Here is an 18,371-nt window from a genome sequence, read left to right as displayed (position 1 = left end):
GCAGGTGCTGAGCCGTCAGCACGGAGCCCCACGTGGGGCTCAAACTCACGGCCGTGAGATTATGACCCCAGCCGACGTTGGACGCTTAACCGACTGAGCCACCCAGGCGCCCCTGGGTGAAACCATTTAAAAGAAAGCGGGGGGGGGGGGGGGGCGCCTGGGTGGCCCAGTCGGTTAAACGCCCGACGTCAGCTCAGGTCATGATCTCCTGGTTCCTGGGTTCGAGTCCCCTGTTGGGCTCTGTGCTCACAGTGTGGAGCCTGCTTCAGATTCTGGGTCTCCCTCTCTCTCTGCCCCTCCCTTGCTCTCTCTCTTTCTCTCTCTGTCTCTCGCTCTCAAAAATAAATAAATTAAAAGCAATTAATAGTAAAAAAAAGAAACCAAAAAGGAGGGGTACACTCCCACCCAGCAGAGCTAATGGTCCAGACCCCAGCCTCCGATTGGCAAAGGGACTCCAGTCAGGTCACTAAGAGTTGGGCCGGGCCTCTCCCAGCCTCCACCTTCTCTTCTGGAAAATTCGGTCAAACATCCCTCATCTCAAGGGCCTATTTTGAGGACTGACGCAGGAGGCCAGCTCAGCCAGGGACCGGAGGGAGGGCCCCCCGTCCTCTCCATCTCCCCGCCGCCCCATCCCTGACTCTGCTTCCGTCCTTCTCTGGTGTGGTTTTACCCCATCTCTGCCCCCCCACCTCTCACACACACACACACACACACACCCTCTCACACTAGTGCTCTGAAGGCCCTACCAGGAGGAGGCAGGGAGGCCACTTGCCTGACCTAGAATCTCACGGAAGCTTTGATTTAGAAGAATCAGAAGCGGAGTGTGCACGCGGGGGCCTGTGTGTGTGTGTGCACGCGCACACGCGTGTGTACCTATGGCCGCGTGCCAGCGTGGCCCGCGAGTTACCCCTGTGGGTGTGTGTGGCTGCATGGGCCCGGGGGGGGGGGGGGGGGGGGGAGGGGGGGATGTTGGGGGTGGGGGCAGGGGTGGGGCTCCTCCGGGGAGGGATGTGGCCTTGAGACCAGCCTCTGCCTCCCATTTCCCTCTTCATTTCTCTCCAAGGCCTTGGGGGCCCCTTTTGCACTGAGCTGGAATAGAGGCCCCTCCCTCCCTCCTCTGTGGGTGGGGCACCCACCCAGGAGCGCCTCCCCCCACCCCCTGGTCACCAGGGTCACATCAGCCTGGCCTCCAGTCCTGGCCGTGACTCGCTCTTGGTCTGTGACTCTGGGCAAGACACTGCCCCTCTCTGAGCCTCAGTTTCCTCATCTGTAAAGTGGGAAGGAGAATGGCTTCTTGCCAGGCAGGGTGACTGGGCACTTAAAAAAAAAAGAAAAAAAAAAGAAAAAAAAATGAAAAAAGAAAAGAAAAAAAAGAAAAGAAAAAAAAAAAAAAAAAAAAAAAAAAAAAAAAAAAAAAAAAAAGAGGGGCACCTGGGTGGCTCAGTCCGTTAAGCGTCCCACTCTTCATCTCGGCTCAGGTCACGATCTCATGGTTTGTGAGTTCAAGCCCCGCATCAGGCTCCGTGCTGAGAGCTGGAGACTGCTTGGGATTCTCTCTGTCTCCCTCTCTCTCTGCCCCTCCCCCTCAAAAACAAATAGACTTAAAAAAAAATAAGATGAATGGAAAAGAACAATTAAAAGAAGAAAGAATTTAAAAAGCAAATGATCCGAATAGGCGTATCTCCAAGAAGACACAAATCCTGCCAATGAGGCAAAGACGCCCGACAGTCATGGTCAGAGGGAAGGATACAAGTTTGAACCACGAGGAGAGACCGCCTCACCCCCGCGAGGACAGCGACAACACAAAAAAGCAGACAAGAGCACGGGCCGGCGAGGAGGGGGGGACGTTGGAAGCGTCACACATGGCTGGTGGGGCAGCAAAGCGGGGCAGTTGCTGCGGAAGAAAACAGTCTGGCGGTGCCTCCCGAAGTCAGACGTAGAATTTCCGGGGGACCCAGCCCTTCAGCAGAACCGGAAACGTACATCCACGTGGAAACCCACACAGGCGAGGTCAGGACCGCATGATCCGAGTGACCCGGGGACACCTGCAGGGGACCCTGTAAACCTCATAAACTTTGCTCGCAGAAGCAGAGCGCGTTCGTTAGCAAAGATCTGGAAGGAATGGAAAAACCACACGCCGTGGAGGGATTAGCCATAAGGTCACCGTGTTCAAGGACTCGTTTAAGGTGCTTTTTAAGGAGCCAGGGTCCCCACCATCCCCGCCGGTAACTTTCTAGGCAGAATGGCCACGAGCGACAGCGTGGGGGACACGTTCCGAGGGAATTCAGGCTGGTTCGCCCATCTCTGTCTCTCCCTCCTCCCTGGCCTTCCCTCCTTACTGTCATTTCGTTGAGTTTTCATTGACCTGATCTCCCACATCCTATCAAATCCCACCACCCTGTTTAAAAAAAAATAGGGGCGCCTGGGTGGCGCAGTCGGTTAAGCGTCCAACTTCGGCTCAGGTCATGATCTCACGGTCTGTGAGTTCGAGCCCCGCGTCGGGCTCTGCGCTGACAGCAGGAAGCCTGCTTGGGATTCTCTCTCTCCCTCAAAATAACCTGAAAAAATTTAAAAAAAAAAAATTAAAGCAAGCTCTATGCCCAATATGGAGCTTTTGCCCTGTACGTGTGGGTGGGTGTCTGTGTATTCTCTGTTACTTTTTTCCCCCAGTTTTTTAAAAAAAATTTTGATGTTTATTTTTCAGAGAGACAGAGTATGAGGGAGAGAGGGGAGAGAGAGAGAGAGAGATACAGAATCGGAAGCAGGATCCAGGCTCTGAGCTGTCAGCACAGAGCCCGATGTGGGGCTCGAACCCACGAACCGTGAGATCATGACCTGAGCCGAAGTCGGACGCCCATCCAACCGAGGAACCCAGGCGCCCCTCCCCCCGTTTTACTGAGACATTATTAACTTATAACATTGTGTTAATACACGGCATACAAGGTAATGATTAGACATTCCTATGTATTGCCACAGTGATCACCGTTTAACCAACATCCCTCCCCTCACATCGTTACAAAGTCTCCCCCCCTGTGATGAGACCTTTTCAGGTTTACTCTCTTAGCAAGTTTCAAACATTCGATCCAGTATTGCCATCTCTTTACATAAAGGGAATGACTTAGCCAGTTCCCATTAGGGAACACTCTGATGATGGCTTTTGAAGGATACTAGAATGACATCCTGTGGACCACAGTTGCACACAGGCGTGGCAGAAATTTTGCAGGTGCGTGTGTCTCAAAATACAGGGCATGGGCTGGAGGGAGGGTGGGAACAGACAGCTAGTGTTTCATGGGGACGCCGTTTCCGTTTGGCAGGGTGAAAAGGGTCTGGCGACCGGCGGTGGGAACGGTGGCCTAGCGTTCCTATAACGGTTAGGACGAGAAACAGGTTTTACGGGTATTTTACCAAAGTGTGAGAAAAAAAAAAAATAAGTTGTATTTTTGATTGGAGTTTATTGATTTATTCTGAGAGGGAGAGAGTGCACACAAGCATGAGCAGGGGAGGGACAGACACTGAATCCGAAGCAGGCTCCGGGCTCCAGCTGTCTGCACAGAGCCCGGCGCGGGGCTCGAACCCACAAACCGTGAGATCATGAAATCGAGAGTGGGACGCTTAACCAGCTGAGCCATCCAGGCGCCCCCGAAGTAGATGAGTTTTAAAATATAGTGTATGGGGGCGCCTGGGAGGCTCAGTCGGTTGAGCCTCTGACTTTGGCTCAGGTCATGATCTCGTGGTTTGTGAGTTTCGGGCTGTTTGCTGCTGTGGGCGCAGGGCCTGCTTGGGATCCTCTGTCTCCCTTTCTCTCTGCCCCTCCCCCATTTGTGTTCTCTCTCTATCTCTTCTCTGTCAAAAATAAACAAACTTAAAAAAATATGTATATATATATATATATATAGTGTATTAAATGTTGAGATTTACCAAGGCCAGCAGATGAAGAGACGATTGCCATTGACAAGAAATTGTTTTAGTTTCCAGAAGGCGATGGGCTCACCACACCCTACAGGCCCACATGGGGAGGCGGCGGGGGCGGACCGGGCAAGAGACGTGATTGCTGTTTCCATAGAAAGAAAAGGGTAAGGCAGGGGTAGCAGGTTTAGGACCAGCTCGTAGGAATAACTTCAGCGGTCCCTGGGACCTGGGAGCCGTCCCTAGTCCCCCTGGCACCAGCCCCAGGGGATCAGGGCAGGAGGTAGCGACCCTGAGTGTGAGAACCCCACGGAAGGGGTGTTGGGGGCGGGGGCTCTGGATCCCCTGGTTTGTCTTTGAAAAACCTACCGATGGACAGGTTGTTTACTGTCTCTGGGAATGAGCTGGGAGGGGCCGTCGTCCAGGGTCAGCAAGGCAGAGCATCAGAAGTTAAAAGGCATGGTTACTAGAGTGTTCCCAGGAGGGGACATAAGGGTCCTGGAGACAGCGCCTTTCCGGTCCCCAAGCCACTGTTCCCTTTTGCTGCTCTGAGGCCTGTCTCTGCAGGTAAGGCCTGGGGAACAGGGTTCTTTTGAAGAACTTAACTCTTTCTGGGCAGAATTTAAAACCGGCCGCTGCCGTGACTGCCCAAGTTCAGGGGCCACTAGGGGAGCCCGGGGTTTTGCTGAGAGACGAACAACCATCCAGATCCTGAAACTTAACCACGAGAAGGCGGCCAATTGCTTTGGTCGCAAAATGCCCGGGGCCTCCTGGCAACCAAGCCGGTCTTTGCCTTGGCGGTTTTTCTGGACAACTTTTGTATTTATTTATTTTTATTTACTTTAGCACTTTTTAATGTTTGTTTTTGAGAGAGAGAGAGGGAGACAGACAGAGTGTGAGCGGGCAAGGAGCAGAGAGAGAGAGGGAGGGAGACACAGAATGGGAAGCAGGCTCCAGGCTCCGAGCTGTCAGCACAGAGCCCGACGCGGGGCTCGAACTCACACACCGCGAGATCGTGACCTGAGCTGAAATCAAGAGTTGGAAGCTTAACCGACTGAGCCCCCCAGGCGCCCCGGAAGCAGATACTCTAAGGCATGGAGCATTCGGGTTGCTGGAAGGCAAACTTGGCCAGCTAAATTGGAAGCCAGGCAGCGTGGCTCCTGAGCTTGCCCCCTTCAGCCCTGTGTGCCACCCCGTGGCTCAGGCCCTACTGCTCATTGGGCCTCACCACTCACCGTTCCCATCCCCTGGGTTCTTTATCCACCAACCAGCTTGTTTCTGCCTCAGGGCCTTTGCACTTGCTGTTCTCGGCTCCAGGAATGCCCGGCCTCTAAATGCTCCCAGGGCTGCTTCTTGTTACCCAGGTGTGTGGTCCCAGCCCTTCCCCAAATCTGTCTCTGTCTCTGGGTCTCCTTAGCCTCCTTCCTGTGGGCAAAAGCGCACGCGCGCATCCGTGTGTGTGTGTGTGTGTGTGTGTGTGTAGACGGTGGCCCCTGTGAGTGGGCTCGCACATGCTCATTCACGAGCCATGCTCCCCGCCTTCATGCACCGAATCCCCAAGTGTACCCCCCACGGCTGACAGCCACAGAGTGGTCTCAAACTGCGGCCCCTGCCCCATGTCACCCCCAAAATATTGACTGTAGACTCACAGCCCCCTGCTCTGCTGCTGAGAACGGGGGGGGGGGGTGGTGGGGGGTGGTGGGGGGTTGGAAGGTCCCTCCCCCCATCCCAGAAACCTGGCTGGGCAAGAATCCTGGAGCCCCTCAAGCCAGGCCCAGCTGAGACTTCAAGCCCCAGGTCCCAGGGACAGAGAGCTAAGGGGTCTCCGGAGGAGGAGGAAGGTTTAGAGAGGAGAAGGGCTCAGACAGGGAAAGGGGGCTCAGAGAGTGGGGGGGGGGGGGAGTCTGAGTGTGGCTCAGAGAAGGGAAGGAAGTCTCAGAGGTGGGGCTCAGGGAGGGGGAGGAGGTTCCCAGGGGCCTGGGGGGAGGCAGAGAGGGGACAGACAGGAGGGGAGGGCCCCAGAGAAGGGCCTGCAGCATTCCTGGAAGGCTTCCCGGAGGCAAGGCCTGCTTTTCCCTGCCAGGGTCTTGAAGGAGTGGACCCCTTGAGCGGTGGCTGGCCAAGGGGTGGACCAGCTGACCCTTGTTGACCAAGGAAATCCGGCCTCCTGTTCAGCATTCTCCGGGGGGGTGGGGGGGTTAAAGGGCAGGGGTGAGGGGGTGCTTCCCAGGCTGTCCCTCCACGTTTTATGCCCCAGGGGCCCTGTCACCCTCCTGGGGCTCAATGGCTTCCGTCTTCCTAATCAGGAGTTTGGTGTGCGCAGCCCGGGGAAGGGAGCGCTTCACCCCTCCTGCGATGCCCCCACGCAGGTCTCTCTCCAAGGCCCCCCCCACAGCCTGGCTCACGTGGGGGCCCCCTCCCCCCCTGCCTCCGGGTCTCCCGTTGGGCCCCCTGCAGGCTTTAATTGGCTTTCGTGGAGCTGAATTCATTGGCGCTCAGCCACCCCCCTTCGGCCCCGCCCTCTGCCGCAAGGTGGGCGGGGCCGCAGCTCCCCCAGCCTGGCTGGCTTGGGGGCGCTCCATTGTCGGGGAGGGGGGCGCACCGCCCCCTCCCCCAGCCCTGTGCCCGCTCCGGAGACAATGCCAATGCGCGGAGCCCGCTGTCCTTAAGGCCGGGCTGCTGTGGGACAGACCCCCATCCTGCTTTGTCTCGGCCGCCCCCCCCAGTTGCCCCCTCCCCTTCGCCCAGCCCCCCTCTCGGCTCCGGGCCTCCCGTCCCCACGCCAGCAGAGGGCAGGAAAGGCCGGGCGTGCCTCAGTTTTGCCATCCAGGGACAGCTTGCAGCGTTGGACCCCCAGAACTGGTGTCCCCCTGTGTCCCCTCTCAAACGGACCCCCTCCCCAATGTCCTGGAGACACCAACCGGTGCCATCCCTCCTTCTGATCGCCCTGCTTTCCTTTCCCTCTCTCTTTACTGCACCCCGGTTTTTTTTTGGGGGGGGGAGTTCCAGGCAGGTCAGGGTCCTGCAGACAGAGCTGGCTGGCTCGGGGAAGGGGGCGGGGAGAGAATTCCATGCAGGGTTCCTCGGTTCACAGAGGCGAGGGCAGGGCCCGGGGAGCTAACAAGGGAGCAGACAGGAAAGTTCCAGAGAGAACGTAGGGAGGCCCCACCAGGCATCTGGGCTCGCAGGGCCCAGTCAGGCTGCCCATCAGATCCAAACTAACGCTCGGCAAACCTACTTTTTATGAGGATTAACTCATTAAACCCTTCCCGCCAACCAGGCTTCACAAGTGAGCACCTGAAGCACAGAGAGGGACAGTAGCTTAGCGGCTGTTGCAGAGCAAGTCAGCGGGTGTCGAGGCGGAGGCCGCCTGGCCCCAGGGTGTGTGTGTGTGTGTGTGTAACAACCAGACTGTGGGACCTTGCAGTCAGTATGGAGCCATCGCAATGGGTTCTTGAGCGCGTGGGGCCTTACTTCCTCACGGGAGAGAAATTTCTAGAAGGGAGTCAGATCATTCGTGGAATTAATGTCTTTGCTGAACACCATGGGGCTGTGCATACCGTGGGCAGAGCAAAGGCTGAGGCACATGGGCCGTGCTGGGGAAGAGTGGACATGGCAAGCGGGGAGAGCGGACAGGGGCCTTGTGTCCCTGCCTGAAGGGGGACAGGCCAGTGGCGGAAGGGGCCAGCTGAAGAAGAGGGAAAGAGAAAGGCCTCAGCCCCACGGGCCTGTTTCAGGCCAGCTGCCCGATGGGGGACGCCCTTCCCAGCATCGCGGCCCCTTTATTTATCTTTTGAAAACTTTTTGAATGTTTATTTATTTTTGAAAGAGAGAGCGGGAGTGGAGGAGGAAGAGAGCGAGGGAGACACAGAATCCGACGCGGCCTCGAACTCATGAACCGCGCGATCATGACCTGAGCCGGAGTCAGACGCTTAACCGACTGAGCCCCTCAGGCGCCCCTCGCTGCCTCTTTATTTAGCGCTCAGGAGGCGGGTGCTGTCGTGACCCCCGTTTTTCAGATGAGCGAACCGAGGTCAGGGCAGGACCCGGCTTGCCCAGTATCACCAGGGGCTGCGGACGAGCCGTACTTGGTTGTTGGAGCCCCTCAGTGCCGTTTATTTGTTACGTGACCCTCCAGCGGCGAGCTGGACCCGGAGACCGCGCAGCGGAGGAACCGGGTAACGGAGCACCTACTCTGTGCCAAGTTCCGTGGCTTGCCCTTGGTTTATGTAATCCGCCCCCCACCATCACCCATTTCACAGACGAGGAGGCTGAGGCTCAGGGAGAGAAAGCCACGCGCCCAGTGCCGCACGGTGAGGCCGAATTTGCCAGGCTACCCACAACCACGAGAGAATGAGCGAGAAACCCAGTCCCGGGGAAATTCCAGCCGCTTCGAGGGGGTGGGGGGTGTGGGGAGACAGACAAGTGTCCCGATCGCTCCCCCTCTGACGTCCATCTCTCCCTACGTTTAGCCTTCAGACTGTGCTGCTTTGATGGTGCAGAGCTAAGAATATCCCCGAACAATGCAGTGGCCTCGAGGTGGAGGGGGTTGAGGGCCCGCGAGGGAAGGGAGGAGGCAGCGGGGACCGGCTCAGCCAGGCGAGTGACCCAGACTCCCCCTTGCCAGCCACTCAGGGCTCCTGCCTCTTTCCTTCCCATTCCTGCAGCCCTAACACGCCTACTTTGCCATCATTTGTGACCGATTTCTCTATTGGCTGGGTTCACTGTGGAGAGGTTTAGAAATGTGAGCTCTGGGGGCACCTGGGTGGAGCGTCCGACTTTGACTCGGAGTCTGTGAGTTCGAGCCCCGCGTCGGGCTCTGTGCTGACCGCCGGGAGCCTGGAGCCTGCTTCCGATTCTGCGTCTCCCTCCCTCTCTCTCTCTCTGCCCCTAAACCCCCTCGCATTCTGTCTCTGTCTCTCTCAAGAATAAATAAATATTTTTAAGAAATTGAGAAATGTGAGTTCTGGAGTCAGAATGCCAGGGTCCAAATCCCCACTCCCCAGCGAGGAAAATTGCAGATGTCAAGTGGGGCGGAAGTTTCCAGCTGCCGCAAACCTCCTTGGGGGCTGGAATCCCAGAATTGCCACCACGGTGTTTGAGAATGAAGACGACTGTTGTTCTGACACCACAGAAACCAATAATGTCATTGTCACGTGTCTGGCTATGGCAGAATTTCCTCTTAGGGAAACGGCCCCGTTGCGGGGGGTTGGTGTGGGGGTGAAGCCCGTGAGATTGTTTACGGAAATCAACCTCCCTCCAGAACACAGCTCCTTTGGTAACTCAAACCTTTCAGCCTTACTTTCCCCCATCTGTGAAATGGGCATAAAGGCAATCTCGACTCCCAGAGGGTCAGTTAGGAGAAAGAAGCGATGAAAACACCTAGCTCAAGACCTGGCGCCTTAACCATCACTATTTAACTAGTTGGTTGACTAGTAGGGAACTGTCGTTAGTTTCAACTGGTTTTTCACCGAAAAAGTGCCGGCTCACGGAGATCAGTTCTATCCAAAGGATCTTATTTAGTGTTTTTATTTATTTTTTGAAAGTTTATTTGTTTCTGAGAGAGAGAGTGGGGGGGGGTGCGGGAGAGAGGGGGGGGAGAGGGAGAATCCCAAGCAGGCTCCACACTGTCAACGCAGAGCCTGACTTGGGGCTCGAACCCACAAACCGTGAGATCATGACCTGAGCCCAAATCAAGAGTCGGACGCTCAACCGACTGAGCCACCCAGGTGCCCTGAGAAATGCCTCAGAGGGGAGGGGGCCTCTGTCTATCAGCACACTCCCCTCGCCCTCTCCATCCACTGCCAAAGTGGGGGTGGGGGGCACATTTGGGTTGTTTCTGTTCTTTTGCCTGAAAACCCATCAGACCACTATGTCTTAATACGCTCATGACCCTGATAAGGTCCAGGGCGGATCTTCTAATGGCTGGTTCAGAGCCAATGGGCTTTTCTTTCCTTTTCTTTTTAGGTACGTTGACTCCCTTGAACTTCATCTGTGGAGAAGGCAGCCTAGCTGGTCTTGTGCCGAGGACTTTGGAGCCAGACCACCCGGCTTCAGATCTCCACTCTCGTTACTACACGCTGTGCGATCTTGGGCGAGTTACTTAACCCCTCTGTGCCTTGGTTTCCTCACCATTAAAAGGGGGCTGCTGCTGCTGATCGTGCCCATATCATGGGATTATTGGGTAGACCAAGTGAGTTTAAAGTGTGACATTTCCTGGGAATGCAAACTGGTGCAGCCACTCTGGAAAACAGTCTGGAGGGTCCTCAAAAAGTTAGAAACAGAACTACCCTACGACCCAGCCATTGCACTACGAGGCATTTATCCACGGGACACAGGTGTGCTGTTTCGAAGGGACACATGCACCCCCGTGTTGATAGCAGCACTATCGACAAGAGCCAAAGTCTGGAAAGAACCCAAATGTCCATCGACGGATGAATGGATAAAGAAGATGTGGTCTGTATACACAATGGGGTATTACTTGGCAATCAAAAAGAATGAAAGCTTGCCATTTGCAGCTACGTGGATGGAATTGCTAAGTGAAATTAGAGGAAAATGTCACATGACTTCACTCATATGAGGACTTTAAGATACAAAACAGATGAACACCAGGGAAGGGAAACAAAAAATAATATAAAAACAGGGAGGGCGCCAAAACGGAAGAGACTCTTAAATATGGAGAACAAACTGAGGGCTGCTGGAGGGGTCGTGGGCAGGGGGGTGGGCTACATGGACGAGGGGCATGGAGGAGGACACGTGTTGGCATGAGCACTGGGTGTCATATGTAGGGGACGAATCACTGGGATCTACTCCTGAAATCATTATTGCGCAATATGCTAACTCACTTGGATGTAAAGTAAAAAAAAAAAAGTAAAAAAAAAAAAAAAAGAACCCCCCCCCCAAATAAAAATGAACCGGGAAAAGACAGAAACATAAAAACATGAATAATAAAGAGTGACATTTCCGGGGCACCTGGGTGGCTCAGTCGGTTAAGCGTCCGATCTTGGCTCAGGTCGTGATCTCACGGTTTGTGAGTTCGAGCCCCACGTCAGGCTCTGTGCTGACAGCTCAGAAGCCTGGAGCCTGCTTTGGATTCTGTCTCCCTCTCTCTCTGCCCCTCCCCTGCTCGCGCTCTGTCTCTGTCCCCAAAATAAATAATCAAACATTTGTAAAAAATTTTTTTAAATAAATGCAGTGCGACATCTCCTTAGAATGTTTCCCAGCACGTATTCCGCTACTCGATGCGTGTTATTCTCTGACCCCCCAAGGGATCCGAGGCAGCTAGCCTTTGCAACAGATATTTCCCAGCCTGGAAACACTGAATCCCTGTGCCCTTCCCTTCTTTCTCTCTTTTCTCTTTCCGCTTCCTCCCTCCAACTCCAAGAATGGCTAGCCACCTGCTAGAACAATCCAGGAAGTGGCCACCAATCCCATCAGCTGAGGCGGCCAGCTTGGGGACAGGGACACTCTTGCAAGTGCTGGGGTGCGTATTGGGGGGAGCGGAGTGTCTGACTTTGAGACGCTGAGGCCTGGGGCTCCGAGCGGGGCTGGAAGGGAGGGTGGTGTGGGCAGCGGGAGGGGTGGTGTTGGGAGGCCGGGGACCCTGCAGGACGCCCGGTGGTCATGCTCCTGCTGACACCTGCTGGAGGGACGGAGGTATCGTCCTTTTCAGCCAAGGCGCCTCTCTCAGATGGTGGACCCCCCCCCCCCAGGATCGCTGGCAGGACCTCACTGGCAAACAAGCGCCCCCAAGTGCGTCTGAACGACCCAAGTAATCCTTTGAAGGGAGTTTTTGTTGTTTCGTTTGGCGGGTGAACGAGCTCTCAGGGCTTGACGGGGTTCACAGGGAGACAACATGTTTTCTGAGCTACTCCCCCTCCGCCAGGAAGCCCACCTGTATTGCTTCGTTCCCGCGCCCAGGCCTTTTCTCCTCCGGCCAACTCTCCGCAATTTCAAGAAACGGTTACTGAAGAAACAGAAGGCAAACAAACAGGCAAACTGTGCACTGGGGGAGGAGGCCGCAGTCTAGGGGAGGAGACAGAAGAGAGACGAGAAAACAAATCCACAAATGGGATCGTTTCGGAGACTGATAAGCCTTTGAAAGAACACGGTGCAACGGTGGAAACTGAATTTGTGGATGCCAAGGCGGGAGGGGCGCAGGGAAGCCTCCTCTGAGAAGGTAACGTTGAAATCAAGAATCGCAGGAGGAGAGATAATGAGCCCGAAAAAATACCTGGGAGAAACCAGAGGTCACAGCCCGTGCAAAGGTCCTGGGGCAGGGCTCTGCCTGGCAGTTGGAGGCGCAAGCAGCGAGGAGGCCTGTTTGGCTGGAGCGGAGTGAGGGAGCGTGAGAAAGGTTAGACATGAGGGCAGGGAGGGGACTGCCACAGGTCAAGCGGGGCCTTGAGGATTATGGGAAGGACTCGGGCTTCTGCCTCTGGGAGGTGGGAGCCCTGGAGGGCTGCCGAGAGAGAGGAGGGTGGGCCCTGACTCGGTGCTTACAGGCACCCTCTGGTGGCCACTGCGGGGAGGACGGACTGGGGGGGGGCGGGGAGAGCAGGAGGCTTGGCAGGGGGCAGAGGGGCACAGGTACAGGACTGTGGCGGTGGGGCGGGCCAACGTGATGGCCCTCCGGTGGGGAAGAAGTGATCAGACTTTGGGCGTGTTTGAAAGCAGCGCTAATCGGATGTGCTGGGTGATTGGACGTGGGTGGGGGAGAAAAGAGCCCAGGGCAGCTCCCAGGTTCCGGGTGAGCATCTGGAAGGAAGGAGCTGCCTCCAGCTCAGTGGAGGAGGCGGTGGACGCAACAATGTCTGAGTCTGGCCAGGCCGCCCACAGACTCTGCCACCGTCCGTGGCACTTTGTCCCAGCAGCAGTAGGAAAGGAGTCTAGGTCTTCATGATACATGGCCGTGACAGTGGTCTGCCGGGCCCCAGGGGGCTCTGGGGGCATAAGGAACGACGTGCGTCCCGTCAACGGGTGTTTCACATGCTGTTCCTTGGTTAATTTTCCCGCAGAAGCAGATGTTGAAAGTATTGATGTGTTTGTTTCCGTTAAGCGCAGGAGAGTAACATTACCATAAAGTTCTTAATGTTTTGGATTGAACTGTCATACACTTTAAGTTTCAATATTTTCTTGAGGATACTCGGGCGGGGGGGGGGGCGGATAGCCACTCAAAAATGCACATTCTTGCTCCTGCCTCAGACCCCACTGCGGTTGGGCAGGGCACTGCCGAAACCTGTCTCCACGTACGGTTTTGATACATTGTTCGTTAGGGAATTCTATGGCTAGTAACAGGAGTATTTTGGTATGTTGCCCGAAAATATCCGTTTGTCTTGATTGTTGCGTTTTCTGGCACCCCCTTCATGTCTGCACCTGAGGCCACTGCCTCGCTCTCCTGGCTCTAATCCTGGTCTGGGGGGGTGGGGAGGGGGAAGCGCGCTCCTCCGAGACCCCCCCCCCCCAACCGGTCCCCGCCCCCTCCTCCCTTCAGCGGGGCGCGGGCCGGAAGCGCGGGAATCCCCGCAAAAGCAGGCTGTATAGGCGTCCCAGAAAACCCGCCTCTTGCCAGTTTCCGTAGTGTAGCGGTTATCACGTTCGCCTCACACGCGAAAGGTCCCCGGTTCGATCCCGGGCGGAAACACGCGTTTTCCCAGCGTAGGACGGCAGGTAAACCCTACTCCAGGGTCATCGGGACGAGGTTTTTAAATTTCTCCCGTCGCTTTTAAAGTCATTGCAAGGTACGAAAAACTTTAATTCGGCATTTTTTTTTTTTTTTTTTAAATAAAGGACGTTTCAACAGGCTATGGGGCGGGGAGATGAAAAACAACAGCGTCGCCTGCGTTGGCCGGGAATCGAACCCGGGTCAACTGCTTGGAAGGCAGCTATGCTAACCACTATACCACCAACGCTCCGGCGAACAGCGCTTTCTCTGAGCGCCATTAGTAGAAGCCCCATCGGTCGGGCTGGGCGATACCAAACCGCACGGGGGCGCCTCTCTCCAATGTCCCCTCCGGCTCCCCGCGCCGGAAGATGCTGCCGAGGGAAATTCCAAGCCTCTGGCCGCCAGGGACTGTGCGGGCGCGTTCCCCCCCCCCCCCCCCAGGATCGCAGCCACCTTGGTACCGTCCGGGCGGCGGCCAATCGTAGGGCGCCGCCTGGGCCGCTCAACTTCCGGGTCAAAGGGGCCCGAGCCACCGGCTCCCCCGTGTCCGCCGCCGCCGCCGTCCCCCGCGCCCGCCACTTCCGGGGCCGCAGTCCCGGGCATGGAGCCTCTAGCGTGAGGCGCCTCCGGCCCCGGGACGCCCTTCCCAGCCCGGCCGCCGCTCCGCGCCTGCCCCGAGCCCGGTGAGCAGCGCCTGCGCGCCCCGTCCCGCCTCGGCCGCGACCCCGAGCCCGCCATTGACCGGCCCCACCTCAGCCCTGACCCCGGACCCGCCATTGGCCGGCCTCTCGGGCGCCCTCCGCCCCGGCCTCCCCGCGCCCCGGCCCTGCCTTTGGCCACACTCCCGGTTCCAACGGCCCCCGCCTCGGTTTCCCTTCCGCCCCGGGCCCTCCTCGGCCCTTCTTCCCCTTCTGCCGCCTCCGGTGGCCGGGCCACCTCTCGGCCTCGCTCGGCCCAGCCTCCCCTCTCGTCCCGTCGCTGCCCAAGCCACCTGGCTCCGGTCCCTTCCGGGAGCGGCCGCACCCACGACGGCGCTCCTTCCCTGCCGGCCCTGGAGCTCCCCTCCCCGTGCGAACACATGCTCCCCGTCCGAGAGCAGAGGCCGCCTCCCGGACCTGCTTCCTGCCCCCACCCACTCACCCCTCCCCGGGCGCTTGGCTTCCCCTAATCCACACCCCCACAGGTTCCAGCCCCTTCTCAGCCTCCCTTCCGGCCCTGTCCAGCCGCCCACCTGCTTCCCACCGGGCTCTAGACCAGTCTTGACACTTCCCCATCCACGCTGCCGCCGAGCCGTCAGAAGGGCCCCGCTCGTTCCGTTTTCCCCCGCCGCCGTCGTTCTCCCCTCCCCCCTCCCCCCCACCGGGAGGAAGTCACTTGCCTCAGTGGCAAGAACCAGCGTGCTTTCCAGGAGCTTGGACTAAAGCCCTGGAGGTGTGCACTGTGGTCGAGTCCCTGGCTGGTTCCCGGGAGGACTGGGCCAGATGGGGGAGGTCTTTCCTCCCCGGTGCAGTTCAGGGCACGCAGGCGGCATTGCAGGGCGGTGAGGTGGCTCTAGGACCTGTCCAGGTAGAGAGAATGGGGCTGGGGGGGGGGGGGCGGGGTCAGGACTCTCCAGGGGAAGGAGAGCGGGCTGTTTTGGCCAGGATCTCCGCTGACCTGCTGCACTAACGGCATGCTTGTTCCATCAGGGTCTGTATCCCACGCCTGCGGCTGGAATGGAGGCTTTCTGGACCCTTTAGAAGGTCAGTGGTGCCGGCCGTGGGGTGACGGTGGCGGCTGGCGTGTGGGCTGGCGGGATTCATTTGCGTGCTCCAGGATATAGACATCTGCAGGAAGTGATTTTCTGCAACTCCGGGGTCACTGCCCTCGGGCCGCTGGGGGGGGGGGGGGGCGTGGCTGCATCCTCCCCACGGGGAGCCCAGCGCCTGGCCCTCAGTCAGCCTTTGGTGGGGATCCTGGCTCTTAGGGGGGCGTCGGTCCAATCCCGCCCGCTGCCGGATGGTCAGTAACTTGTCTAGGTGACAGCATTGGCGGGGACGTAGGTTCCGTCGCATCTGGTGTTTTATTTGAGCACTTAATTGTCACAGCAGCCCTCCACCCAGGCACCGTGGCCTCATCTCACAGCGGCGGAAACTGAAGCACAATGTAACCGAGAGGTTACACTCAACCTAATTTGACTTAGCCGAGAGGTCGAGCGGTTTCTCAAGGTCACAGAGACCAAACGTTGTAGAGTCAGGATTTGAACCCCTCTCTCTGACCACAGCGACCCCTCTTTTCACCACAGGACTAAGAGTGAGGCCAGGGCTCGCCCACGGTGTCGGCGCTGTGACCAGGCGCTGCTTTCTTTTTCTCAAATATTTATTTATTTCTGGGAGAATGCAAGCGGGGGAGGGAAGGGCAGGGGGGTGGGGGGGTGTCTCTGCGCTGACAGGCTGGACAGCAGCGAGCCCGACGCAGGGCTCCAACTCTTGAGCTGCCAGATGGTGACCTGAGCCGAAGTGGGACGCTCAACTGACTGAGCCACCCAGGGGCCCCTGCTTCCCTTTTCTTGAAGCCTCTCGGCACCCGCCCAGCCACCTGGGGCCTGGCTCATCACAGGGGTGTTTGGGTGCTGACCAAAGCAGGGCTCCCTTTGACTTCAGACAGCGTTCAAGGGAGGACTGGGACTCATTAACTCTACCGAAAACCCTGTGTGTGCCAGGCATGGAACAGGACGGTGTAAGCCTGCCCTCCTGGAGTGACATCCCGGGGAAGGGTGTCCCCTCACCCAGAGCAGGGGTTCTCAGCCTCAGCACTGGGGATGTTTGGGGCCACGTCACTCTTCGCAGTGGGGGTGGAGGCGAGCGTCCTGTGCTTTGTGGTTTGATTAGCAGCCTCCGGTCTGCGTGCCGGGGGCCCGTCTCCCAGCCGTGATGACCAAAAATGGCTCGTGGGGGCACAATTGACCCTGGTTGAGACCCGCTGGGTGACGGGATGCAGTTGGCCCCGAAGAGACTCTGTATTCCATAATCATTTGGGCTCCTGAGGTCCTGGGACGTTGCACCATTTCCATTTGTGAACTGAGGGAGAGGGGAGGTCACTCACAGATGCTGGGGTCACCGTGGTTTGTACAGTCTGACCCATCAGGGATTTATTCGAGTGTCTCGTGTGGGCCTGAGGATCTTACTCCACTGCCCCCCCCAAATTAAGAATGCAGAGTTTCTCTGCCTCGGCACACTCAGTGCCAAGAGCACCCCCAGTTGTGACAACCACGGCTGTCCCCGGTCATTCTCTGGGGAGGAGGGGCAGAGTCCTCCCCTTTGAGAGCCACTACCCCAGACTTAGCTCTGTATGGAAGGACAGGATGCTGTGTGGGGGTGACAGAGCGGTGACTTTGGATTGGGGGTCCGGAAAGACCTCTGCAGAGGTGAGACCGGGGCGTGAAGGAGAAGAGGGGCGAGTCCCACAGAAGGCAGGGAAGGGCCCCTGGGCCGTGGGACCGGCAAGCGCAAAGGCCCTGGGGTGGGAAGGAGTCGGTGTGTGTAGGGGAGAGTAAGGCCAGCGTGGTTGGAGATCATGGTCAGGGGCGAGAAGGGGAGGTCAGGAAGGCCATCAGAGTGCGGCCACAATGGGGACCCTGGGACTGTTGGGTTTCTGGTGAGCACCGGGGTTGGCGTCCTTGGCGTCATTTAAGACTGCCGTCTTCTCGGGGACTTCTCGCCTTGGGAGGACCGCACGACAAAAAGGATGCTGGTTTCTGGCAAATGCCGGGCACCCTCTCGAATTTCCAGGCAGAGCCTCTTCAGAACGCCCTTGGCATTGGGTGTCCCCAGAGTAACAGAGGGCTGCCTAGAGCGGTGGGCAGGCGAGCAGGGCCGAGAGCGGGCACGCCCAGACCGCTGGGGGTTGCAGCCCGGGGGTCTCTCTGCCCGCAGGCTCCCCCACCCTCCTGAGGTCAGCCGAGTGGTTAATGCGGAAGGTTAAGAAGCTCCGCCTGGATCACGACCACACAGAAGGTTGGAGAAGGTAAGGGGTGTGGCCGCGGGAGCCCTGACCCGTGGGGGTGTCATTGAGGTTCCCAAATTTCCGATGATGTCCTAGGTCTGGGAAGACCCCTGCCTCTCCCTGCCACCCCCTACCTTTCTGCGATGCCCCAGGACTGTTCTGGCTGTTCCGCGTGAGGTGGCAATGTAGGCGAGAGCAGGGTTTCTCAGCCTTGGGACTGCTCACGTGGGGCCAAGCTATTCTCTGTGGGGGCGTCCTGGGCGCCGTGGGGGGTGGAGCAGACCCCTGGCCCCCAGCCCCTCGATGCTAGGAGCACCCCTCCGTGACAACCACAGATGTACCCAGACATCACCCGGTGTCCCCTGGGGCAGGATCTGGCCCGGCTGAGAACCGTTGGTCCGGAGGTTAGAATGTGGGTTCGGGGTCCGTCAGACTCGGGTGATATCTGATATCGGGCGGGTCATTTGATCCCTCTGAGCCTGCTTTGCAACCTCCCCGATGGGGCTGGCCCCAGAACTCACCTGTCAGGGTCACGGTGAGGAGTAATCATAATTGTCCACGTGAGGCCCCGGGGCACTTGGTGAGTCTCACGTCTGGGGCCGTGCGCGAGGCGGAGGCCACAGGAAGCCCTCCGGCGAGTGGGCTTCTAGCCCCCGTGGCTTCGTTTGCTTTTAGCCGGTGGGAGCGACCGGCAGGAAGGGCACTAAAGAGCTCCTGGAAGACAGGGGTGACGTTGAGCAGTCTGCTTCGCTCCCCGGACGCGGGCTCCGGTGTCCGGTGGGGAAATGCATCAGCAGGTCGGCTGGTGACAGAGACC

The 18,371-nt window shown here is 57.9% G+C and overlaps 1 protein-coding gene and 2 non-coding genes across 10 annotated transcripts in view; 2 read left to right on the top strand and 1 right to left on the bottom strand.

The window, feature by feature from the left end:
* Positions 1-13,476: 13,476 nt before the first annotated feature.
* Positions 13,477-13,549, top strand: TRNAV-CAC. Its single transcript has one exon. It is a non-coding gene; the product is annotated as a tRNA-Val (tRNA).
* Positions 13,550-13,745: 196 nt separating this feature from the next.
* TRNAG-UCC lies at positions 13,746-13,817 on the bottom strand. Its single transcript has one exon. It is a non-coding gene; the product is annotated as a tRNA-Gly (tRNA).
* Positions 13,818-13,894: 77 nt separating this feature from the next.
* The window catches only part of DPP9 (dipeptidyl peptidase 9), a 41,011-nt gene continuing 36,534 nt past the window's right edge, over positions 13,895-18,371 (top strand). For 4 of the 8 annotated variants that reach the window (XR_006298214.1, XM_043586239.1, XM_043586241.1 and 1 more), the window contains exons 1-2: positions 13,895-14,253; positions 15,259-15,312. Coding sequence is in view for 5 of the 8 variants with exons in the window: in XM_043586239.1 (XP_043442174.1) it covers positions 13,910-14,253; positions 15,259-15,312 (398 nt within the window). In the remaining 3 variants the exon portion in view is untranslated. Of the gene's footprint in view, positions 14,254-15,004; positions 15,137-15,258; positions 15,313-17,484; positions 17,576-18,371 lie in introns of those variants that run through there. The other 4 variants (XM_043586246.1, XM_043586243.1, XM_043586245.1 and 1 more) reach the window with 4 other exon arrangements.

Source organism: Prionailurus bengalensis, chromosome A2 (assembly GCF_016509475.1).
Source record: "Prionailurus bengalensis isolate Pbe53 chromosome A2, Fcat_Pben_1.1_paternal_pri, whole genome shotgun sequence".
NCBI classification, from domain to species: Eukaryota; Metazoa; Chordata; class Mammalia; order Carnivora; family Felidae; genus Prionailurus; species Prionailurus bengalensis.
The sequence above is the reverse complement of the archived record's forward strand: the minus strand, read 5'-3'. Positions and strand labels throughout refer to the sequence as shown.